At 48.1% G+C, this 25,249-nt stretch overlaps 1 protein-coding gene across 1 annotated transcript in view; it reads right to left on the bottom strand.

The window, feature by feature from the left end:
- Positions 1-2,397: 2,397 nt before the first annotated feature.
- A2M (alpha-2-macroglobulin) overlaps positions 2,398-25,249 on the bottom strand; it is an 85,290-nt gene continuing 62,438 nt past the window's right edge. Inside the window, exons 25-36 of the mRNA XM_048503415.1 lie at positions 23,691-23,769; positions 22,593-22,749; positions 20,298-20,372; positions 17,859-18,027; positions 15,301-15,530; positions 13,501-13,719; positions 12,525-12,652; positions 10,441-10,531; positions 8,080-8,148; positions 5,618-5,720; positions 5,105-5,146; positions 2,398-2,776 (exon numbers count right to left, since the gene is read on the bottom strand). Coding sequence (XP_048359372.1) covers positions 2,751-2,776; positions 5,105-5,146; positions 5,618-5,720; positions 8,080-8,148; positions 10,441-10,531; positions 12,525-12,652; positions 13,501-13,719; positions 15,301-15,530; positions 17,859-18,027; positions 20,298-20,372; positions 22,593-22,749; positions 23,691-23,769 — 1,388 coding nt within the window. The 3' untranslated portion in view covers positions 2,398-2,750. The remainder of the gene's footprint in view (positions 2,777-5,104; positions 5,147-5,617; positions 5,721-8,079; positions 8,149-10,440; positions 10,532-12,524; positions 12,653-13,500; positions 13,720-15,300; positions 15,531-17,858; positions 18,028-20,297; positions 20,373-22,592; positions 22,750-23,690; positions 23,770-25,249) is intronic.

Raw genomic sequence — 25,249 nt, 5'->3', positions numbered from 1 at the left:
TTATCTGGTGAACTGGATTTGGTTCAGAGGAAAGAACAGGAGTTTGCAAGTAAGTCTCTTTGCAGAAGAGAAAGTGGAGTATAAATCCATTTTTTTAAAAAATTTTCCAACGTATCTTTTGTGAAGGAAAAAGACGGAGACTTGTTAAAGATTTTTTTTTCAATACAAGGCTAAATTTTGCAAGCTATTCGTATATAAAGAGTTCACATCTAAGGCCACAGAATAATTTCCAGATGTCAGTTTTACTTCATGCTGCAGAGGCTTTTCCTCTCTGGGACCCCCTCCTCTTTGTGCTGTGGTGAGAGGGGCTGGCAACGCAGCAAAACCGGAACAGGAAGGGGAAGAAAAAAAATGTCAACCTGGAAAAAAACCTGACTCAACCACTGACTCAGAATCTGGCCATCCGCTCCATACAGTGGCATGGGGATTGTTAAGTAGTGCTTTGGTGCAAAAATTACTTGAAGCTGCCTTCTATACTACGGAAGTCAACATGCCAGGCCTTCTTTGTTGTAAAATGCTCTCCCTGGGTCCTAGTGCCTACCTTGCCCTGTTCCCCTCATCCGTTTGAAAGTTTGATGACAGTTGTTCAATAAATGCTGTTGTATCAAAGTGTAGGTGCGTGCAGTGGAAATATAGAATTTTATATGCAGATATATATATACACATACATACACACACACACTAGTGGTACCCGGCCACGCGTTGCTGTGGCTTATTGTGGTGAAATGGGAAAGGAACAGACGCTGGCCCTTCCTTCTCCCTCCACTAGGGTGGGTGGGTCATATCCAGATGCTGGGCCACCTCCCTCCCCTCCCTTGAATGCTACCCCTCACTCTCTCCCTTCCCTCACTTCTCTTCCCTTGCATGCCACCCCTCCCTCCCTCTCCCTCCCTCCCCTCTCCCTCATGTGTATGTATGTGTATGTGTTTTACTTCCACTTGAGTTTTTGCCTATGTACTGTTTTCACTGTTCATATCTGGCCACCTGAGCGAACATTCTAAGCTGCACGAACATTCTAAGGGTGACAGTTACACACAGGCAGCTGCATGTCCTTCACCATGGAGCGCCAGGAAAAAGGCGTTTTATCTGGGCCAGGTGTGAAATTTCAGGTATGTGAACATCTAAAAACACTCTCGCCTAGCTGACTACAGTGACTGGGAATTTTCAGGAATTTTCAGAGGAATTGGCCCAGCAGTTACTGAGTTATACCATCACTAACAAATACACGGTTTACTCTCTCTCTCTCTCTCTTTAATTCTGCAATATGCTGGACTTAAACCTGTTATATCAAATTGACCACTATAGGGAGCAAAACATGAAGAATTTAAACCCCCCCCCCCATCCCAACAAACAGAAATTCAGAAGTGAGGAAAAAGAGGATGTGGAAAAGCCATTTATGGGTTAGTCAGTGTACTTGTCGAGAAATTATCAAGACCTGTTACCATTTCAGCTCTTCCTTGGTTCTTGGCCTGAGACTACGGGGGTGGGCTGGGAGCAGGTGGCAACGTTGGAATCTCTGGCTTGTTTTCTTTTGCTATGGCTGCACAGTAACTTTCTCATTCTTTGGGCTGGCCCGCACCTGCCTTATCTCTGGTTTGGCCTTAGAGACTCCGTACTGCTTGAGAACACTGATAGTGATTTCACCCTGCTGAGATCCCGAGAGTTGGGATTGGTGGGATGTTTGGAGAAGAGCTGTTAACCAAAAAATGCTGTAGTGGAACTCAGTTCCTGCGAAGCCTGCTGGCATCCATTTGTAATATCCTGTCAATGAACTGATTTCTGAACTTGAGAGTGTGGCTACTTCAGGGCTCGACAGATTCTGACAGCACTGAAGGCATCAACATTAAGTCATTCTTGCCATGATCCGTGAGCATTTCGTACACATACATTTCATACACATACAGGGAGCAGTAGTGGCTAAGAGCAGGTGCACTCTGATCTGGAGGAACCGGGTTTGATTCCCAGCTCTGCCGCTTGAGTTTCAGGGGCTTATCTGGGGAGCTCATATTAGCCTGTGCACTCCAACACACGCCAGCTGGGTGACCTTGGGCTAGTCACAGTTCTTTGGAGCTCTCTTAGCCCCACCCACCTTACAGGGTGTTTGTTGTTAGGGGAGAAGGGAAAGGAGATTGTAAGCCCCTTTGAGTCTCCTATAGGAGAGAAAGGGGGGATATAAATCCAAACTCTTCTTCAATTCAGGGAACGTTGCAGTAGAGAGCCAGGGGATGATGGGAACTGTAGTCCATAACATCTGGAGGGCCGCAAATTTGACACCTGTGCTTTAAAGCATGGGGAAGGGGCTGATTCTGCTTTGGATTTTGGCCAGAAAATGAAATAAAATGCTAAGAACTGGGTTTCTCTAAGCTGCTATTATTTGCAGGACATTTGAGCCACAGCTGCACAATAGGACATATCTTTTATTTCATCCAGGAGAGGGCGATTGCGGATACATTTGGGCCTTCAAGGGGTACAGTGTTTTAAGAGGCATGGTCCGTGTGGTTTGTACAGACCCTTTTCAGATATTTATTGTGCTTTTACACAGCAATTTGGGTGGTTCTTCCAGATAACACCACGATTCGCCGAGGCATACAACGGTCAGTCTATGAAACGGCAAAGTCTGCAGGGAGGACAGCCAGCCGACCTCCAGGAAAGGACTTCTCTTTGGCTCGCTGCTTAGATACCCTCCATCAACCAACAGGAGGAAAATTCAAGCAGGAACCAGAAAAGGGATCCTCAGACGCCTTCATCCTTCACTCCTTCTTCTGTTTAACATCACCTGTGGCATAAAAACACCTGTATGCCGGCTGTTCAGTTGGAGAAAGCCCCCAACAATTTAGTGAGAGAGAAAAATGTCTACCCCCTCCCCAGTCTGTAAAACAACAAATGAACTAGCTGGCAATTAGCTACTCTTCTCAGACACTTCAGATCTGGGGACCAGTGGAATCGGGCATTCTGCTCCCACTTCCTGGACCTTATTTCTGATGTCTTACATATCTAGAAGGTGACTTTTCTTGGGGTTCGGTGTGTTAGGATTCTCAGACTCCAAGAACGACTTGTCAGCACTCTCACATTTCCTGCCCTTGCGAGTTGGCAGAACGATCCCCTAGAGCAGTGGTGGCGAACCTATGGCATGGGTGCCAGAGGTGGCACTCAGAGCCCTCTCTGTGGGCACACGCAAACAGAGTTCATCATGTGGGGGAGAAATCGCCCCACATCTTCCAGCTGAAAACCTGGGCAGACTTCAAGGCTCAATTATTAGCATTAAACCTAAGACCTAGTTTTGGGGAAGCAGTGTAGGTAACCCTGTTAAGCACTGTTAAACCCCAGTGATTTTCATGCAAAGAACTAAAGCATGATCCTTTACCTGGGAGTAAGCTTGGTTGCTTCCTTGCTGGCAATGGGGCTTGCTTCTGAGTAAACCCTCCTAGAGTCATGATTCACCAATTCGAAGAGTTGCACGGTTGCTTCAAAACAAAGCCAACGACTGCCACCAAGCTTAATCCCGAGTAATGCACACCTCGGAGCCAACCGTTTTAAAACCTCAATATTCAGGTTGAATTGCCGTGTTGGCACTTTGCGATAAATAAGTGGGTTTTGGGTTGCAATTTGGGCACTCGGTCTTGAAAAGGTTCGCCATCACTGCTCTAGAGTGCATGACTGTTCAATGCCATTTAATGTATCATGCCCCTCTCCAACGGAGGTCTGTTTTTCTTTGTCATGGACGTTAGAGAGCTCCCAGCTCTGCTCTAAGACAGTTCTGGGTGAATGTTGATACGGGATGCTAAATAACTGTTGGGAAGGGGATCCCCCAGCAGGCTCATCCGGGATCCTCCTTGCTTGATTCTCCCGCAAGCCAAGCCTGCTGCCGGTGCCCAAGAGAAGCAAGCCGTTCCCTCAAGGAGGGGTGCCGAGTTCAGGAACGCTCTGCTCCATCCAGCTTCACATCCTTCATGCTGCTGCCACTGCTGCTTTATTTATTATTATATTTATATACTGCCCCATCCCCTGAGGGCTCTGGGCGGTGAACAGCAAAATAATATTACATAAACAATAATAGCAGCAAATTATTAATATAAATAACATCATTAAAACATAAAATTACAGCGTTCCACGTAAACCACTTGACGTCCAGTATTAAAACTATCAATAAAACCCTCCCAAAGAGGGAGGCGGTAAATCTAGATGTCACAGCTCCCAGAATGTTAAAAGGGAGAGACAGAGAGGGCGCTTTGGCACCCTCCCCCCCAGTCTGGCAGGACTGCCCTGGCTGTGGGGCACGGATGAGCCTGTTGGGGAGTCCCTTATTCTGCAGCAGCAACCTGATGTGCTGGTGGAACAAGAGGCTGCAAAACTATCTTTACTATGTTCAGGAATGACCCAGAGGCTGGTTGTTCATCTACTGCACGTTTATGGGAGCACAGCCACCGCCCCTCCCTGCATTTGCATCTCTGTAGCTGCTGGGCCAGGAGAAAAGAGAACTGAGCGGCAGGCGAGAGAGCGGCAGCGGGCAGGCGAGCAGCAGCGACCGCAGGTGAGAGGCGGGGCAGGCGATAGGCCGGTGGTGGCGAACCTCTTGCACACGGGCCAGAGGTGGCACTCAAGAGCCCTTTTTGTGGGCCCGCGTGCTGTTGCTCCAGTTTGGGCACTCTGCAGTGGCATAGCGCCGAGGGGGTGAGGAATGCACAATGCACTGGGTGCACGCCCCTGCAGGGGTGTGGCGGGGGTGTTTTGGGGCGTTCCAGGGCAGGGGCAGACGGGGCATGCCAGGGGCGCAGGGTGCTCCCCTTGCTCCGCCCCTGGCACTCGGTCTCTAAAAGGTTCGCCATCACTGCGATAGACATTTGGAACTATTTTAACCTGCAGAAGCACTCTACTTCTGCCAAAATGCAACTGACAGTACTTGGTTCCTTTAGTGGAAAAGAGGATAGGGTTAGTGAGAAGAATATTCTCAGTAGGTGGAAGAATATTCTCAGAAAACAGGGTCATCCCAGAGCTTTGCCTGAGTAATGCCCATAGGAGGGAAAGTAAACTAGAGATTTAAAAAAATTAAACATAGAGCACATTTGAGACATCTTGCAAGAGGCAACCTTTGTTCATACCCTACCTGTACTGCAGGGGGCGTCGTACTCCGCCTCAGCAAATTCATCTGAAGAAACAAGGACAAGACAGTCACGGAAGGACAGTGGAGTATTGCAGACTACCACCTCCAGCTTTCTGCATAGATGTCGATAATTCCATAGTCAACAAGAATTTGTTTCAGAACGGATTGTTGTGGGTTTTCTGGGCTGTGTGGCAGTGGTCTGGTAGATCTTGTTCCTAACGTTTCGCCTGCATCTATGACTGGCGTCTTCAGAGATTAGCACAGAGAGAAGTACACACTTCTCTCTGTGGTGCACCTCTGAAGATGCCAGCCACCGGATCAGAGCAAAAGCGATTCGGAGCGAATCTGAACCAGACCACAACCTCTTAGCAACCAGAAAACCCACAACTAACCTTCGTGAAACCTATCGACATTGTTTCAGAACGTTTACATACATTTCTTTTTCGTGGGCTTTATTATTTGCAAGCGGCTTGGCTTACAAGCAATACAATATATGGAACCCGAGTCGTTTCTCACCTGTTTCATAGTAATCATAGACTTTCACCACGGCAGGCTTCAGATCCTGAACCACCATCTCCTGCTCCACCGTGAAGGAGTAGGTCTGAGTCGCATTGTTCACCTGAGGGAGCAGATGAGCTCGCTTTAGGCCTGATCCAGCCGGCACAGATCTCCTTCCCCCTCCCGGCAAGCCATCCCCAACATAGAACATGGTCAGGCCGCACTTTGAGTCGCAAGGAAATTAGGCCTCTGGTAACAGATAGGGGTCATTCCCTCTCAAATACTTCTACGTAGCTTAAGGTGACCAGATGGTCACCTTTGTGAACCGGGATGGGGGCGGGTAAGCGGCCGCGCACGAATGCATGTGCAGCTGCAGGAGCGCACTGCCTTCTGGGGCTTGCCGTTTCCCGCCCTGTCACAGGGCGGGAAACGGCAAGCCCCAGAAGGCCATGTGCTCCTGTGGCTGCGCTCGCATGCGTGAATGGCAAAGCCCCCCCATGGACAGAGGTGCCTTCAGCTCCCAGGCCGCTCCCCCCGTGGACAATTTGTCCTGCGGGTGATTTCAATTGTCCCGATTTTTGGGAGGCTGCCGCACTGCCTTGCGCCCCAGAAGGCAGTGCAGCAGCCTCCCAAAAATTGGGACAATTGAAATCACCTGCGGGACGCGGGACACATTGTTTGAAGGCGGGACTGTCCCGCCAAAAGCGGGACGTCTGATCAGCCTGAAGTAGCTGTTGCCTGGCTTCATAGGGTGATGGAGGGTGATTATTCCTCAGAGGCCCGTGGAGATCTGCATTCTTTCTCTGCACTGGGTTACAAATGAGCGTATGATCGCACACAGTCGTGCATGCATGCACCCATTCTAGCATCCTTTTCCTTTCCCCAAACATTCTAACCATCTGAAGGGCACTGCCATGAAGCCCAGTAGCTGCACAAATCATATATCCCAAGTCAGCAGAAGATTCTGGGGCTGTACCCCCCCCCCCTGACTCCTGAGGTTGCCAGGATCTTCCTTGCAGCATCTTTCTAAACCTTCCTTCCAAGCAGAGGCGTAGCTACCAGGGGACAGGGTGGGGTCACGTGGGGGCCGGGAAATCACCCCCCACACTTCTCCTTCCCCCTCGCCCCACCCCGCCAGGCCCGTTGGAGGCCACTGCTGGGCACCCTTGGCCAGCCTTGCCTCTCTTTGGCATGCTGGGAGTGTGGCGTAAGCTGCACAAGAGCCCCCCCCGTTGTGCGCGCCCCTGCCCAGCCCCGCCAGTCCCTACCACCAGCTAATGTAAGTGGGGCAGGTGGAGGGTGGGGGTGGAGCACAAGTGGGGGGCGCAGGGAGCGGAGCAGGGGCCCATGGGGGGCAGAAAACTCTGAGTCCGCCCTGGGCTCCATTTTCCCCAGCTATGCCTCTGCTTCCAAGAGTCTTGAACTGCCAAAGCAGGACATAAGATACTTGGAATCTGTCCCTCTATTGCAGGGCATTGGGAGTGAGGAAGGAGGTTAAGAAGAGAATTATCTCTCCTTCCACCTCTCATACATGATGAGAGACAAGGGAGAGATGCTAGGGTATGAGGAGTCATGCCGTGTCCCTTCTGAAAATAATGTTTGAATTTTCAGCCTTTTTTACATGCAGCAGCACCAGCAGCAAGGAATGCTGGGATACCTCCACGAACATTCTAAAGATGACAGTTGAAAACCGTCGGTAGTTGTTCGTCTGCTCCCTGACTGACTGAGAAAAAAATGTTCTCTGTGTACTGTTAACCAATGCGATATGAAATTGCCTTTGACTAAGATACTGTATAAGCTTACTATCACAACCAAAATTGTAACAAACGATGAGCCGTAAATGAAACATGAATTAACGTGCCACACAATCCACATCTCTGCTCGTTACTCTGCTTGAAAGGATTATATATTGTAAATATAGAAGGAGAAGAAGGAGAAGGGAAAGGAGGAGGAGAAGAAGGAGAAGAGGAGGAGGAGGAGGAGTTTGAATTTATATCCCCCCTTTCTCTCCTATAGGAGACTCAAAGGGGCTTACAATCTCTTTCCCTCCCCCCCCACAACAAACACCCTGTGAGGTGGGTGGGGCTGAGAGAGCTCTGAAAAGCTGTGACTAGCCCAAGGTCACCCAGCTGGCGTGTGTGGCTAAGGTCACCCAGCTGGCATGTGTGGCACAGGCTAATCTGAATTCCCCAGATAACCCTCCACAACTCAAGTGTCAGAGCTGGGAATCAAACTCGGTTCCTCCAGATCAGGGTGCACCAGCTCTTAGCCACTACGCCACTGCTGCTCCTGTCGCCCTTCAAGTAACTTTATTTACTTTGCAGCGTAGGAACAGCCGGAGGAGTATACTGTATTGCTGCTTCACAGACCCACAATTTCCAAGCTCCAGGGAGATTCAAAGGGGAGGACTTGCCTCCCCCGCACTGTGATCAAAGGAGTGATTTGCTGTGCATCTCCTGAGGCCCCTCCAGCCCACTCACCTGTTCCAAATAAATCAGGACATGATTGGTGCTGACTTCTGTCCGCTTGACCTGACCATGCCTTTCCAGCTGGAGAGAGGAGAAAGGGGGAGAGCTGCATTATTAAGAAAAGGGAAGGAGGGAGAGAGTTGCAGTATTAAGAAGCAATGCTGCGAAGTCACTGGGCCCACAGTCATCTGACACCTCATGGGATGGGAGTGTCTGTCGTGGCGCGGGAAAGAAGAGCGAGTCTGATGGCCCCAACAAACGAACCAGAAAGCTGGTGGACAGTGGTGAAGCCACAAGGGGACGGGGGGGGGGTGCCATACACCAGGCGCACGCAGGGGGCGTGAAAAATTGTCCCCAGGCCCCTCCCCTTCCCCCCCGCAGCGCCCCCCGTGGCGCCTCCCTTCCCCCACTTACCTTGGTTCCTTTCCTTTTTCAGGGTGCAAAAGCCCTGTTCTCAGTTAAAACGCCCGGAGGAACTACAGTCCCCAGGAGACCTTGGGGCTCACAAGGTCTCCTGGGAAGTATAGTTCCCATCAGGCCTTTTTACTGAGAACAAGCCTTTTGCAGCCTGAAAAATGAAAGGAACTAAGGTAAGCGGGGGAAGGGGGGAAGCTGCACGGGGGGGGGGCACCGGGGGGAATGGCGGGCGGAAAATATGGAATCGCACCGGGCGCAGTTTGGCCCAGCTACGCCTCTGCTGGTGGATGCTGCTTGTGGCCACAACATATGATGACTAGTTCCTTAGCTAACTTTTTAAACAGTGGGTAGATGTTCCTGATTTTTTTTGTGCTGTTAAGTGGCAGCTGACTTATGGTGACCCCGTAGGGTTTTCAAGACACGAGAAATTCAGAGGTACTTTGCCATTGCCTGCCTCTACATACTAACCAGGGCTGACCCTGCTTAATTTCTGAGATCTGACTACAGCAGCCAAGAAGGAGGGTAAGGATTAAACCGCCCACTCAATGCAAATGTTGTTTGCACAAGCCCAGACATCAACTTTAAATTCAGAACGCCAACCAAGATCTTAATAAACAATGCTGCAAAGCTACCCTATGCAATATCCTGTAAGGATATTTACAGACATACAGTACAAGCAGACTGCTCTGTACTATTTGCTGAAAAGCTCAGAGTTCTTTCCAAAGAATCAGGTAAAACAACATTGATCTGATGCTTGAGAAAAGGTCCTAAAGCCTTCAGTGTATATAGCACATAACTACCTGTGGCAAGGTACCTTGTAATACTGTCTTAGAAGACCTTGGCAGCCATTTTGGGCTCCCCAGGAAACCACAAATGTTAACCAGAATCTCGTGAGGCTACCTTCTAAGATCTCAGGTTCCCTTTGTGCCAAACAACATAGTTGAGGCCCTTCTGCCTTGCAGGGTGGCCCTTTCCACACAGTCAAAATAAAACATTTTAAGGAAGGAAATAAGACATTTCCTCCTAGGAGTTCTGCGCAGTATTCGGGCCCAAACACTTTGCCAATGTTTTCTTTCAGTCTCAAAGCATTTTATTTGAATTCTCTAGTTTAGCGATTCTTTTTCCTAAAATGTTTTTAAAACATTTCCTAGTCCTGTCCTATGTGGAAAACCAGGAAATGTTTAATTTCTCCTGCCCAAATTCGCCGCTCCACGCCCCCTTTTGACTCTGCTACTTTTGTTTCTCTGGCAGTTCACTATTTTCTGCTGCCTCAGAGATTCTCTGGCTGTCTGCCATTTTCTGAAGTCTCTTATGGATGTTTTCTGATCTTGCATTACGGCTGCCTGCCGTTTCCATTGTTGCTTTATAGCAGAGGTGTCCAACTCTGGTGCTTCAGATGTTAATGGACTACAATTCCCACCAGCCCTGGGTTCCATTCCCCCCCCCCACACGGCACTGTGTAAAAGACCTCAGCTGGAAACTCTGGAGAGCTGCTGCCTTCCTGAGTAGACAACACTGGCCTTGAGGAGCCAAAGGTCTGTTTTGGTATCAGGCAGCTTCATGCATTCATGTTTTCACTCCTTCCAGTGTTGTCCTACTGGCTGTTGCTGCCAACCAAATGCTGACCTAAATAGACTTCTGGTCTAATCTAGAAGGCAAAGACGATCTTATGCTAAGGTGACCAGATTTTCACCTTTTAAAAGCGGGACGTGCGCACATGCAGCCGCAGGAGCGCACTGCCTTCTGGGGCGCTCCCCTGTTTCCCGCCCTGGGGAGCGCCCAAGAAGGCAGTGCGGCAGCCTTCCAAAAATCGGGACATTTAAAAAACCCCGCGAGATGCAGGACAAATTGGTTAAAAGCGGGACTGTCCCGCCAAAAGCGGGACGTCTGGTCACACTATCTTATGCCCCCATTCGCAGGAGAGACGGGGTCTGGCAAGATATAGAGGAGGCTTACATTTTTCACTGACGATTTCACTGGAATGAATCCTGACAGCATCTTCACATCAACAATTGCCATGTTAGAGACCAGGCGCTGGCCAGTGTAACTGAGAGACAAAGAGGAAAGGAAGCCCCTTCAGATCCCTGAGCGCATAAGCCAATGTCCTTCATACCTTCATGACCACCAAATCCTGTTTGCGACACACACACACACAGATATACTTTCCAGTCCCTGCTTTAAGATGTGGTTGGTGGAGGTGTTGCTATGGGCAAGCAACAGTCAGCTAAACTCTGCCAGCAAACTGACTGTATTATCCAGCACTGGTTGAAATAATCAGGAAAGAGAATTGGAAGCACAGAATCTGGGGGTGATTGGGAACACCCCCAAAGGTCCCTGGGAAAGATTTCCTGCCAGATTCACAGCACTGTGCTCAGAGTTCTCTAGGAATAGTCTCTGGAGGGCTACTCCTTCAATATGCTAACCTTTACTGAAATGTTTGCCCTCATTAAAGAGAGGCTGTTAGCAATGGACTATCAACAACTGCAGAGCTTGGCAAATAAATCTTGTTCACCAACGAATATGTCAATTCCTTTCACGCAGGGATACCCAGCCTATTATATTACAGCTCTCAGAAACCCTATACACAGGAGAGCCTATATGCTGGCTAGATTCAACATCCTGCCATCTCCGCTACATAGAGGAAGACTTAAAGGTCTTCCAAGCGACAAGAGGTTCTGTCCCTGTAGCATAGGACAGCTGGATCCCATCCCACACATTCTCCTGAACTGCTTATTATACCAAGAACTCCGATCCAGCCTGTTATCCCAAGCTACAGACCATATGATTGATTATACTGAATCAGATAAAGTAGTTAACGCTTTTAAATTGTCAGGATTTTCATTGTTGGCTCATAGTGGCAAAGTTTTTGTCAGAAGTTTGTAAACTGAATGTATGACAAAAGCGAAGTTTTTTACTATTCACTTTTTAACTGGAACTGTATTTTTATACTATCGTGTATATGCCAATAAAGGCTTATTGAATTGATTGGTCTCTGGAGGGCTTGTGTCAGATAATACCTTTCTCTGAGAAGACGTGGAGAATGGCCTGGCTTCCTCTGAGATCCCCAACCTTCTTGAGCCTGTGGGCACCTTTGGAATTCTGACATACAGAAATGGGTGCTGCCACAGGAGGCAGAGCCAACCAGAAAGTATCAGGGCATGAGGTTACACATTACTGAAATAGGAACTCTTCAACCTTTCAAGCAGAATTTCTGTTTGCCAGGATGCCTTTCAAAAGGAACATATTGTTTAAAAATATCTTCTTGCGCATTTACCCCGTTTCCCCGAAAATAAGACCTAGCGTGATTTTTCAGGATTTGTGGAGGATGCTTGAAATATAAGCCCTACTTCAAAAATAAGCCCTAGTTACAGATTCCCTGGTGTAGCTGATCTGGTCATGTGGGGAGCGCAAAATCATGGGAAAAAAATAAGACATCCCCTGAAAATAAGCCCTAATGCATCTTTGGGAGCGAAAATTAATATAAGACCCTGTCTTATTTTCGGGAAAACACGGTAGTAACATGGTGAAGATCCTTTTACTGTGGTGGCAGCTGCAATTGAAGCAATTGAGACCCTTATCAGATTTTCCAACCAGTTGCAATTGTTACTCTTGCTGCTGTTAGTAAATGCCAGCACAATTCATTCAGTTTCTTGGGAAGATTTTCCAGTAAACTATTATGTATGTTTCTTAACACTTTTCTTACAACCCTCCAGGAGAGTTCTATCTAGAAAACACTGAGCGGTACCTATAGTTGCATCTTGGTCCAGCCACTATATTATGCTGGCATGCTTGAGTTGCTCTAAATCACAGGTGTCAAACACGTGGACCTCCAGATGTTATGGACTACACTTCCCATCATCCCCTGCCAGCATCATGCTGGCAGGGGATGATGGGAACTGTAGTCCATAACATCTGGAGGGCCGCAAGTTTGAGTCTAAATGGTCACTCTGGTCATTCGCCAAAGGGTCATGAAAATGCTTAGTAGCCATTCAACCATAGCAACCAGACACTCGCTCGGGCATAGCCTCTGATGCAATTACCTGACATTTAAAGCCACATCAAAGACCCTCTCAGCTTTGGGATCCTTGCAGGTCTCGGGAACTGTGTGCACCTCCAGTGTGAATGGCTCTTCCTCATGGTGGGAATGCACATTGTATTTCAGGGTGGTCTGGAAAGGAAACGGCACAGTGATGTACGTCTCCAAGGCGGTGTCTGCGCACTTAAAGCAAACCAACCTTTGCCGCATGCATGCAGTTGCGTGCTGACTCATCTTCACAATCTTTGATGCGAAGGTGCTTCTGAGCCTGAGGTCTATTTCTACTAAGGCTGGACAATGAAGGCCACTCCCTTTGAGCAGCAGTGGCGTAGTGGTTAAGAGCAGGGGCACTCTAATCGGGAGAACCGGGTTTGATTCCCTGCTCTGCCACTTGAGCTGTGGAGACTTATCTGGGGAACTAGATTACCCTATGCGCTCCTGCACGTGCCAGCTGGGTGACCTTGGGCTAGTCACAGCTTTTCGGAGCTCTCTCAGGTCCACCTGCCTTACAGGGTGTTTGTTGTGGGGCAGGGGAAGGGAAAGGAGATTGTCAGCCCCTTTGAGTCTCCTTACACCACCACCACTACTATTTCTCCTTCTCCTTAGAAGACTGTTTGTCCTTGTTGCAAAGTTCAAGGCATAATCTCTGGCTCCATAGCTTTTCCTGTCTCCACTTTCTTATTAACCAATCTCCTCCCCCTCTGACCTGTTTTGAGGCCGACTGGGACATGAGCACAGACCTAGAGCCCCACCGGATCAGCAGACATTGCTTGTGCGTGCCCACAAGTGCCGTTCGGGGCCCAAGGGGAATTTTCCCAGCACAATAAAGGAGCAGCCCCCCCTCGGCCTCCTTTTCTTTCCCTCCCCTCATTCTCCACTCTGTCTCTTGCCTTGTGCACCTTCATCTCACTATCTCTGGGGCGAGGGGGGGCAGACTTTCTACCCCCTGGCACTTTCCCAAGCACCCCTGCGACACTCACCTGCACGTGAACGCATCCGTCCCCAGTCACTTCAGTGCTGTACTCTCCAGGCACTCCCGTCACAGGTCCGCACTGAAGCAGCAGGCGGTTGGAGCTGTCCACTTGGAACTGGTGCTGGACGTCGCTCCCAGAGAGGAGTTTCACTTCTGAATGTGTCCCGTGCTTGGAGTAAGTGGAAGCCCCGTACTGGGAGAGGGCCTGCAGGGCAACCACGGTATCCTGCAACAGGCATCAAGATGGGTGAGGCTTTGCCAGGGTCAAGGGTCTATCTGGTGTTACGGTTAGAGCAGGGATGGTCAACCGATGGTGCTCCGGATGTTCATGGACTACCGTTCCCATCAGTTGGCCATGCTGGCAGGGGCTGATGGGAGTTGTAGTCCACGAACATTTGGAGCGCCATGGGTTGGCCGCCCCCATGTTAGAGGATTGGACTATGACTGAGACCCCCATTTGCTCTGCCGTGGGAGCCCATTGGTGATTTTATGGCTGATTATGGACAGGGGAGCTTACCTGCACTCTGCCCTGCCGTGGCATCAGGTGTGCACCTGAAGTGCTCCTGCTTTCTGTGGGGACAGCTGAGAGCAAAAGTGGGAGGCACACTGCAACTTCCTTGTACCTGGCCTGCAGGGGGCAGGGCCCGCAAAGCCAACCTGCTACAGTGCCCTGTCCTCCCTGCAGGCTGGTCTCTGCCCTCTCTAGCCTGGGGTGGGGAGGGCTCAGCAGCGGGCAGCCAAGGTGCCTCCTGGCATGGGGGGGCATGGGGGAGCCGGGCAGAGGGGGCAGACTTGGGGAGGCTGTCATGCCCCCGGATAATTAGGAAAGGAGTTGATAATAAAACTGCAAGGATTATCATGCCCTTATATAAAGCCGTGGTGCGACCACACTTGGAGTACTGTGTTCAGTTCTGGTCGCCACATCTCAAAAAGGATATTGAAGAGATAGAAAAAGTGCAGAGAAGGGCAACGAGGATGATTGAAGGATTGGAGCACCTTCCTTATGAGGAGAGGCTGCAGCGTTTGGGGCTCTTTAGTTTGGAGAGGAGACGTCTGAGGGAGGATATGATTGAAGTCTATAAAATTATGCATGGGGTAGAAAATGTTGACAGAGAGAAATTCATTGAAAATGCTGGGGGGAAGAATTAGGACTAATAACAGGAAACACTTCTTCACGCAACGTGTGATTGGTGTTTGGAATATGCTGCCACAGGAGGTGGTGATGGCCACTAACCTGGATAGCTTTAAAAGGGGCTGGGACAGATTTATGGAGGAGAAGTCGATCTCTGGCTACCAATCTTGATCCTCCTTGATCTGAGATTGCAAATGCCTTAGCAGACCAGGTGCTCAGGAGCAGCAGCAGAAGGCCCTTGCTTTCACATCCTGCAAGGGAGCTCCCAAAGGCACCTGGTGGGCCACTGCGAGTAGCAGAGTGCTGGATTAGATGGACTCTGGTCTGATCCAGCAAGCTAGTTCTTATGTTCTTATATTCTTATGACACCTTTTAGGCCTGGTACACTCCTGGCTGTCTCTCCCGCCCCCCTGCCCTAACCCTGCATTCCCCAAGGGGCAGGTGTGGGGGGGGGGAGGGGGGAGACGGTCAAAGTAGTATAACTGTGCAGCTCCTGAAACAAAGTTAAAAGCTGCCCACAAAAATATAAATCAGGAGCTAAGACAAATGCGGAATAGAGGATAAAAATCATATTTTGTGCTTTGCGAGCCCCAATACAGGACTGCACAGAAGAATGAAGAGGAACTTGGAGGGGGGGGGACCACAACCCGGCCAGCTTGGTGGGAAAGAGCTCACCTGGGTGGAAGAAAAGCCCCCCGTGGGGTTCTGCTGCTTACTGAGCCACCTGACAATGTTGGATGCCTTCATCAGAGCTTCCTGGGATGGGGCCGGTCTTTCCGTGAGATAAGCAAGGAGCACGTAAGAGGTCATCTCGACCTCTGCCGAGGGAGCTTGGGGCTGGTAGAACAGGTGATTGACCTTCTCCGGTTGCTGGTCAGGCCTCTGCCAGTGAATGGAGCTGTCCTCTTCAAAGACAGAAGGAGTTATTGGCACTCGGCTGAGAACCCGGGTGCTACTGCGAGCAAGTCCAACAAGAGGCTTAAAGAGGAATGTATTGTTGAAGGCTTTCATGGCTGGATTCAACTGGTTGTTGTGGACTTTCCGGGCTGTATGGCCGTGGTCTGGTAGATCTTATTTCACCTGCATCTGCGGCCTGCATCTTCAGAGGTGTATCACAGAGAGAAGTCTGTTACGTGCTGTGTCAATGAGAATGTTTAATGGGGTATATATTGTCCATGTCCCAGGGTGGGGAAGCGATGAGTAAGTGTTTTGGGTGGAAAACATGGATAATATAAACCCCACTAAACATTCTCACTGGACACAGTGTGTAACAGGCTTCCCTCTGTGACGCACCTCTGAAGATGCCAGCCACAGATGCAGACGAAATGTTAGGAACAAGATCCACCAGACCACGGCCACGCAGCCTAGAAAACCCACCACAACCACTTAAAGAGGAACTTTGTCAAAACTGCCGCATTGCCTAGTGTTCTTGTCCAAATGCTTCCATTAAAAAAAACCTTTTCTTCTGCATTATCAGCAATTCCAGATATTCCTTAAATCTAGGAATTAAGGGATTCCCCCCTTTTTTCTTTTCAAAATTTACTACATTTGTGAGCGACGGGTGTTTGTTTCGTCCCTTTTTCGAGGTTTTGTTAATGGAAAGTAATTTGATGTGTGTATTAAAGTTGCATTCTAAAAGTTCATAATAGAACTTTCTAAAAATCTCAGATATTATTGTAAATAGCAGAACAGAAACTCAACTCTGATGTAATAAATAATGCTCCCAGCAAGTTTAGAGGATTCAGAGTCCTCCAGTTACATTACCTTGTAATTTTTATACCAGCCCCATAAACTAGGTCATATTTTTAAGCCACCAGATCATAGCGGCGAGCTGAAACGGAGAACACGTTGCTCAAAGTCAGCGGCACAGTGTGTGGCCATGGTGAGATTCGAACAAGAGACTTCCCAATGTATGTGAAGTGCTCACACTCTTGGCTGAGGTCTAAGTGCTGGCCTGTGTCTCGGAGAAGGACAGATGTTGAACTACATGGAGACATGTGATTTTATTTCATGGAATTGTTGAATCATGAAATCATAGAGTTGGAAGGGGCCATACAGGCCACCTAGTCCAACCCTCTGCTCAATGAAGGATCAGCCTAGACTAGAGCATCCCAGACAAATGTTTGCCAGGTGCTGTTTAAAAACTGCCAATGGGGCGGGGGAGGGGGCGGGGTTCACCACCTCAAAGACATTCATTCATTTTATTGTTGACCAGGAACGTTTGTGATTAGGAGACCTCCTATTCTGCTCTCTTGATAGCCCTGGGAATGCCAATTTCAGCTGCCATCCACAGTATGGAGGTGAAAATACAGGCCAACATTGCAAAGATACTGCAAAGGCTATTCTGATGATGTGCGTAAAATGTTTCAGATAGTTACTTCCACCTTCTACCCTGTTTCCCCGAATATAAGACATCCTTGGAAAATAAGACGTAGTAGAGGTTTTGCTGAAGTGCGAAATATAAGGCATCCCCCAAAAGTAAGACGTAGCAAAGTTTTTGTTTGGAAGCATGCCTGATGAACAGAATACAGAAATATAAGACATCCCCTGAAAATAAGACATAGTGCATCTTTGGGAACAAAAATTAATATAAGACACTGTCTTATATTCGGGGAAACACGGTATGAGTAAAAAAAACCCAGCATACATACAGAGAGCTAGATGAGAAAACAATGAGATATCTCTCTGTGAAAGGATCATTCTCCTTGTCTCAAAGAAGGCCTGGAAGGATTCTGTTATGCACTTATCCACAGCCAGTTCAAGTGTAAAGTTGGTGTTTGTACATCTAATTCTGTCTACAGGCGTGGAACAAATCGTAGTATACCTTCTCTCCCCAATTTTGAATCACTGCCTTGAACATCTGGCTGGCTGGAGACTTTTCCCCCCTACAACCCAGTCTGCCACGGAGACTTATAATAGCCTCTAGAACAAGGAGACTTTCTCCAGTCCTCATTAAATTCGAGAGAGAAGGTCATATAACAGTGGTGGCGAACATTTGGCACTCCAGATGTTATGGGCTACAATTCCCATCAGCCTTTGCCAGCATAGCCAATTGGCCATGCTGACAGGGGCTGATGGGAATTGTAGTCCATAACATATGGAGTGCCAAAGGTTCGCCACCATGGTCATATAAGATACAACAGCTAAAAAAATTATCCCAGTTGGGTGGAGCCGGAGAAGTTAGTGGCAGAAATCCCCAAAGAAGAAGACTCTTTCTGGAGTTCTCTCCTGACCTTCTTTTACAGCTGCTTCCTCGAGGAAGGTCAACATCTCTTTCCTCTTCTCCTCCTTCCCAGCCAAGGCAAAGGCGTAAGCCAACAGAGCCTGGGTGTAGACGTGGACGTCTTTTTTCCCCTCTGCCGCCGTCTCCAGACAGAACAGAGCGTTACGCAACAAGGGGTGCTGGAGAGAGAAGGAAGGACAAAGCGGCTCATTTGAAACAGTTGGTTCCATTTCCGAAGGCTTGGTGAGACCATTGGGCTTGGCTTGAACAAACACCTTTATAGCCACTGCCAAAGCAACCTGGTGCTGCTGTGTGGAAGCGGCTGTACGGAACAAACCAATGAAAAGTCCTTTCCTAAAGTGTCTGTAATCTAAGCAGGATGGGGAGGATAAAAGTGAAGGGAGAGGGCCGGGAAACAGCTCAGAGGCTTTCCTGGGGCGTGTCCGCACATGAGTAAAATAGGTTCAACCCAGTTCCTTGAGAAGGATACTAACCTAGGTCGAAGCCATTGTTGTTCCTCACTGTAACCAGCTTGATCCCAGCTCAGAGGGCGGAATCATCCTGTGCCTCTTCGCCGCTCCTTTCCAATTGGCTACTGTTCTACAGCCATGTTCCGTCTATCCCCACACACATTATTTAAAAACTTTACTGCCACAGGAATGGAGGAATGAAGGTGGCGTTTTTTGATTGGCCAGCTGTACGCATGCCTGAAACACTCAGCTGTGATTGGCTGAATGGGGGACTCCTGGCACCAGAGATTCCGCACTTTACTGGAATCGAGCTGAGTTCAAGCGTGGTTCCCTGAAAAAGTAGTAGTTCCCAACTGGAGTCAGAAATTTGACCATTACACGGGGCGAAGCTGGTACAAAACCACGTCGATCCCAGTGGTTGTGTGGAGCACTTCTGTCGAACGCAGCTCGAACTTAGGTCAATAACGCAAGTGCGGAATCGACCCTGCAGAGGCTTTCCTGAGTCTGGGGTGAGCACTTGCATGATTCTAGGGAAGACTCTCAAGGGGATGATAGAGCTTTAAAATGAATGTGGAACAAAGCGAGCATAATTTTAAGAGCATTTAAAAATGTCCATAATGTTCTCGTCATTTCCCCCCCCCAAAAAAAAATTAAAGGATGGGATTTATTTATTTACTTATTTGTTTAAAACGTTTACTTATATCCCACCCTTCCCAACAGGGCTCAGGGCGGCAACAACATAGAAACCAATACAAAATAAAATAATTAACCGAACAATATTAAAACAGTAAAAACCAAGCATGGACTATGTGACCCTCGACCATGCACCCATAAGAGGCAAGTGATAGTAATGATGAGGCCGGCTGGCTAGATGGGAATGCCTGGTGGAAAAGTTCCATCTTGCAGGCCCTGCAGGACTGATTCAAATCCCGAAGGGCTCTGATCTCACTAGGGAGCTTATTCCACCAGGTGGGGGCCAGGGCTGAAAAGGCCCTGGCCCTTGTGGAAGCCAGCCGAACCTCCTTTGGGCCAGGCATCTCCATTAGATTTCCTTCCGATGAGCTAGTGGGGCAATACGAAGAGAGGCGGTCCCTTAGGTTTGAGCCTTAACTATTGTAAGGTTGCCCGTCAACAGACATTAACTAGACTCCAATATTGATAATGGCAGTCTTTACTGAGGTTCTATGCAAGGCAATTAACCATATTGCTCTATACCCAGATCTGAGAAATGTGGGAAAGCCAGGATGAGATATAGCCTGTTATTACCCCCATCTTTCTCCCCTTGCAACTAGGAAAGGCAAGAAGCGTTAGGATGCTTATGTTAGCTAGGAGATTTACACAGGAGGGCTTCTTTATCAATGATTGCTGGGTACTACCAGTCTTGGAATGCGGGGGGAGTGAGAGTGGAGAAGAACACAGGCTGGGATCAGAGGCTGAGCACAGACAGCAGCCAAGTGCCTGGAAAAGTAATTGGCTTGTGTGATGTAACCATGACGCGACCATGCCCTCGGGTCCCAAGCTCCCGACAGGAGATCAGCAAGAAGCAGAGGGATTAGGTGATGGTAGCTGATTAGAACCAGCTGGGCCATGACAGCTGTGTCATTGTTTATAATATGTAAACACAACTCATTTTTTATAAATTGGTCACAAGAACTGTTGCTGCTAGAATGTAGAAAAGAGCTGGCCAGAAATGCAGGCTCTTCTGGAAAATCGTCACATGTACTTCCCAAACTGAAAGGCAACTGAGCACATGGATCAGCAGGGGTGGAGCGAGGAGGAACTGTGCCCTGGGCATGTGCATGCCCTGCGCCCCTGCCACGCCCCCACCCCGGAACGCTCCTGCCATGCCCCCGCACCAGCGTGCACTTGGGGTGTCGCGCCCCATCCCGCCCCATTGGCATTACGCCACTGCGGATCAGTGCCCCTCCCCTTCAACAGAGCCCTCCATGGGTTGAAGGGGCGAGAAGAGGAGTACTTACAGTGACCTCCAGGGAACTCTCCAACAGGGCGATGGTTATGTAAGCAGACAGGGAAACCTCATTGTCAACGCCACCCTAGAGGAAACAAGGCAGGAAGCTGTCAACTCAAAAGTCCCCAGCATTTTTCTGGAGAAGTTGACATGAGCTTTCAGATAACCCGACCCAGGTGGAAATGATGAACACGCAAAGGCATAGCAGGAAGAAACGCATTGATCTTGCCTCTTGTCTATGCACAACAGCTAGACATGATTATGCAAATAAAGCCCCTGCTCCAACGAATAAAATGCACACACACACATATACACCCTCCCCAATAAATCTCTCATTTATTATTATTGTTGTTGTTGTTGTAGATTTCACAGCTGCCAGATCTTTTTTATTATTATTATTATTATTATTATTATTATTATTATTATTATTATTATTATTATTATTATTATTATTATTATTATTATTATTATTATTATTATTATTATTATTATTATTATTATTATTGATATAAAAACAGTTATACACAGCAAACAAGATCAATATGCTGGATTTTGTATTACATCACACGTCGGACACTTCCCAAGCATCTAGGACTGTGTGATGTATCGACGAATAATGCATGCAGAGCTGAGTAGGGTAGCCTTTTGCAGCTGACATATGGTGATTTTGTCAGCGCCGATTGTTTTAAGTGCCAGTCCAAGGTCTTTAGGGCTCTGCACTCCAGTGTGTCGATCCCACTGTGGACCACACTTTTTACTGGTTTGTGGCATGAGTCTCTTGTAGAAGTTCAATCCTTAAATCCTTTGTATCGTTAAAACTTTTCCAGTTGCTTCTCATCAATTCTGCTGTCACCAGGAATTGCAACATCGACTACTACACTTTCTTTTTTCCACAATCATGAGGTCAGGAATATTGTGTTCCAATAATTATTAATTATTAATTATTAATTATTAATTATTAATTATTAACTATTAATTATTAATTATTAATTATTAACTATTAACTATTAATTATTAATTATTAATTATTAATTATTAATTATTAATTATTAATATTATTGTAGATTTTACAGCTGCCAGATCTTTAGCTGGTTGTTGGCCCTTACAATTCGAGCCTCACCCAGAGGCCTAGGAAGTTATAATATATCGGCGTAGTATTCGTGTGGATCCCAGCAGGGCTGCCTTCTGAATTTGACCGATGTTAATTTTGTCAATTTGAAGATGTTTCAAGTGCTGCCCTAGTGTTTTCGGGATGGCGCCCGGTGTGCCGATAACCACTGGGACGACCTCAGCTGGTTTGTGCCCTCTGGGCGGTGTACAACAGAACAACAACTAAAAACAATAGTGCACCCATTGAGGCAGCCTCAGCCCCAATTTTCTGCCCCTGAGAAATTAAAGAGCAGGAGAAAAAAAAATCATGCCCACATAGTGATGCTCTGTGGTAGGCCATAGAGACTAGGGAGGCAGTTTAGAGCATACGGTTGCCAGACCCCTGGAGGGGAATCCCTCGCTTTAGGCCCCTCCCCCAGCACCATTCAGTTTGCCAGTGCTTAAAATGAGGCCTAAGTCTTGAATGTCACCAGAGTGATGAAGTCACTACTGGAAGGCGATGACAGGGGAAAGACTGGTATCTGGGCAAAACTCTGTGGTCAAAACAGCTCTTACCATAAAGCTTTTACCCTAAGGTGACCAGATGGTCACCTTTGTGATCCGGGACGGGGAAGTGGCCGCGCGCAGCCGCAGGAGCGCATGGGCTTTTGGGGCTTGCCGTTTGCCGCCCTGTGAAGGCTTGCCGTTTGCCGCTGGGTGCACGGGAGGCTGCCGGACTGCCTTGCGCCCCAGAAGGCAGTGAGCAGCCTCCTAAAAATCGGGACAATTTGTAGAACCCGCAGGACGCGGGACAAATTGTAAAGGCGTGACGGTCCTGCCAAAAGCGGGACGGCTGGTCAGCCTATTTTACCCAAATACCACTTCTAATCGCACTACAAATGCTAATTTTCTTCCTCTAAGCATCTCTCCTTTGCTCTTATGAAGCTGATGACAATGCGCATGGGACCTTTGTATCCTGAGTTCCTTCTTTGCACAGCCCTGCTAGCTTCTGGCTACATAAGGACACAAAGGTGTCCATTCCGATCTGTATCTGACAGAGGGAATTTGGACCTTGGAAAGCTTCATCCTCAAAAAATCTCGTTTCCTAAGGTGTTTCTGCTGACCAACAGGGCTACCCTTCAAAACAGCCTATCCTAAATGACTTCTTTTTTTCCTTTTGGAGAGGGTTCTAGTCTTAAGGCTTTGACGCCTTCACCTTCAGGGCGTTGTTCAGTAGGTGTCCAGACCTCCTGAAGCAGCCGTTCGCCTGCTGCGTGGCGGACAAGAAGTGCTGAGCTTCTATGATGTGTTTGTTTTCTATAAAGACGTAGCGACGGGCCTGCCCGAAGGACTTGAGCACGAAAGCCGTGAGCCTGCAAGAAAAGAAGAAGAGAAGAATTTAGATTTATACCCCATTTCTCTCAGCTGCAGGGAGTTTCAAAGTGGTTGTGGTGGGTTTTCCGGGCTGTGTGGCTGTGGTCTGGTGGATCTTGTTCTCAATGTTTTGCCTGCGTCTGTGGCTGGCATCTTCAGAGGTGTATCACAGAAGGAAGTCTGTTTCACACTGTGACTAGTGAGAAGGGAAAGTATAGTGGGGTACATTGTCCATGTCCCATGGCCACAAATCCTGGAAAACCCACCACAACCAGTTGGATCTGGCTGTGCGTGAAAGCCTTCAACAATACAGTTTCAAGAAGAAGAAGAGTTTGGATTTATATCCCCCCTTTCTCTCCTGCAGGAGACTCAAAGGGGCTTACAATCTCCTTGCCCTTCCCCCCTCACAACAAACACCCTGTGAAGTAGGTGGGGCTGAGAGAGCTCCGAAGAACTGTGACTAGCCCAAGGTCACCCAGCTGGGACCTGTGTGGGAGTGCACAGGCTAATCTGAATTCCCCAGATAAGCCTCCACAGCTCAAGCGGCAGAGCGGGGAATCAAACCCGGTTCCTCCAGAGTGGTTTACAGACTGCTTCTCTTCCTCTCCCCACAACAGACACCTTCTGAGGTTGATGGGGATGAGAGAGTTCAGAGAGAACTGTAACTAGGCCAAAGTCACCCAGCAGGCTTCATGTGGAGGAGCAGTGGGGAATCAAATCCAGTTCTCCAGACTAGAGTCCACCGCTCTTAACCACTCCTCCACATTGCTAGGACTAAACATGGATTTTAAAATTGAAAATTGAGTTACTTTTGGCCACTAGATTCTGTGAGAAGTGACAGATTCTCTGTCTTTTCGGTGTTTTTGAAGAATTTTGAAGAATTTTGAAGAATTACACTCCCTTGCATATGAGGGAATGGAGAAAAGACAGCGAAGCTTACCATGTGTTTGGAGGGTCGCCTTGGCCAAAGGTGCTATAAGAGCCATCATAGAGTCTGTAATTCAGTTGCCGCTGGTAGCCTGAAATGGAAGTTATTGCTTAGGCAGGATAACACCCACTGGGCCACACGGTATTCCACAGGTGATAGTGACACTTCCCTCCCCTCCCCTCCATCTGGAAATGGTTATTGTATGCGCCCAATTCTCTCATGTACCACTTCTCAACTATGTACTCTTACTCCAGTGCAAGCTCTATTGAACTCAGTAAGGCTTACTTCTAAGTAAATATACATAAAACTGGGGTACAGGAATTTAATTCACTAAGCTGCCAATTGTGCAGATTTTATAGATTCCACTGCCTGTCCCTCCCTCCTCCACCTTCCCTTCAGATTAGGTGGGCAGGTCTTGACCAGATGATGGGCTCCCCTTCCTTAACCCTCCCCTCCCTCCCCGTAAGGTGGGAGGGCCGTGACCAGATGACAAGCCCCCTTCCCCTTCAATCCATCCTTCTATTCATCCTTACCAAAGCACACACAAAAAAGGCATCTAGAAAAATATGGGACTGTAGTGAAAAAAGAATGGAAGAGCCATGGCCAGATGAAACCTCCTTTATCTCTCATTATCACGATGTGTATAAATGATGGCAATTGTGCTACATTTTGCTAATGCAGACTACCTTTAGGATAGTGTAGATCATGGGTCCCAAAGATGGTGTCCATGGGCACTATGGAACCCCTGACTCCTTTCCTGGCATTTGCCCAGTGTTTTTGGAAAGCAGGTGGGCCAGGTGGGGCTTTTGTCCAGTAAGGCTTCTGAATGGTCATTGGCAGAGGTGGGATCCAGCAGGTTCTCACCAGTTCCCGAGAGTGGGTTACTAATTATTTGTGTGTGCCGAGAGGGGGTTACTAATTGGGTCCGCTTTTCCATCTCCACGCCCTCGCCTCCATCTCCACGCCTCTCCCATGCCTTTGAACGTGAAAGTTCCATATAGCAATTGTGACTAATAATGTTACTTCCTGAACTGGGTTAATCCCTTTCAGGTACTCCAATTCATTGATTCTCAGCCTTTCGTACCTTTTATCTCACCAGTCTCTATCAAAGAACCTGTGTGTTTCACCATTGCTGTGTTCAGATTTGTGAGTTGGAACATTTTCTGTAACGTGATGATGATTTAGAAATGACCTGGTGCAAAAAACATTTTTGGGGGTCGTGGTGGGGTGGCTGCCCATGGGGGGGCATCCAACTCAGGTTTTGCCCAGGGCTCAGGTTTGCCTATTTTATTTATTTATTTATTTAGGCTTTTATACCGCCCTATCCTCGAGGGACTCCGGGCGGTGCACAACATGTAAGCATAATACAATCATAAGATAGCTAAAAACCTTTAAAAGCAGCGATAAAAAGCAATAAAAGCTAAGTATAATAAATATAAGGTATGCCTCTGCCCCCTAGGTATGCCTCTGCCCCCTTTGCTGAGGGGGGGCTGGCGAGGGAACCTGTTACTAAAGGTTTTGGATCCCACCACTGGTCATTGGATATTTGATCGGCTGCACCAATTTTTAAA

Source organism: Sphaerodactylus townsendi, linkage group LG07, assembly GCF_021028975.2.
Source record: "Sphaerodactylus townsendi isolate TG3544 linkage group LG07, MPM_Stown_v2.3, whole genome shotgun sequence".
Lineage (NCBI taxonomy): Eukaryota > Metazoa > Chordata > Lepidosauria > Squamata > Sphaerodactylidae > Sphaerodactylus > Sphaerodactylus townsendi.
The sequence above is the reverse complement of the archived record's forward strand: the minus strand, read 5'-3'. Positions and strand labels throughout refer to the sequence as shown.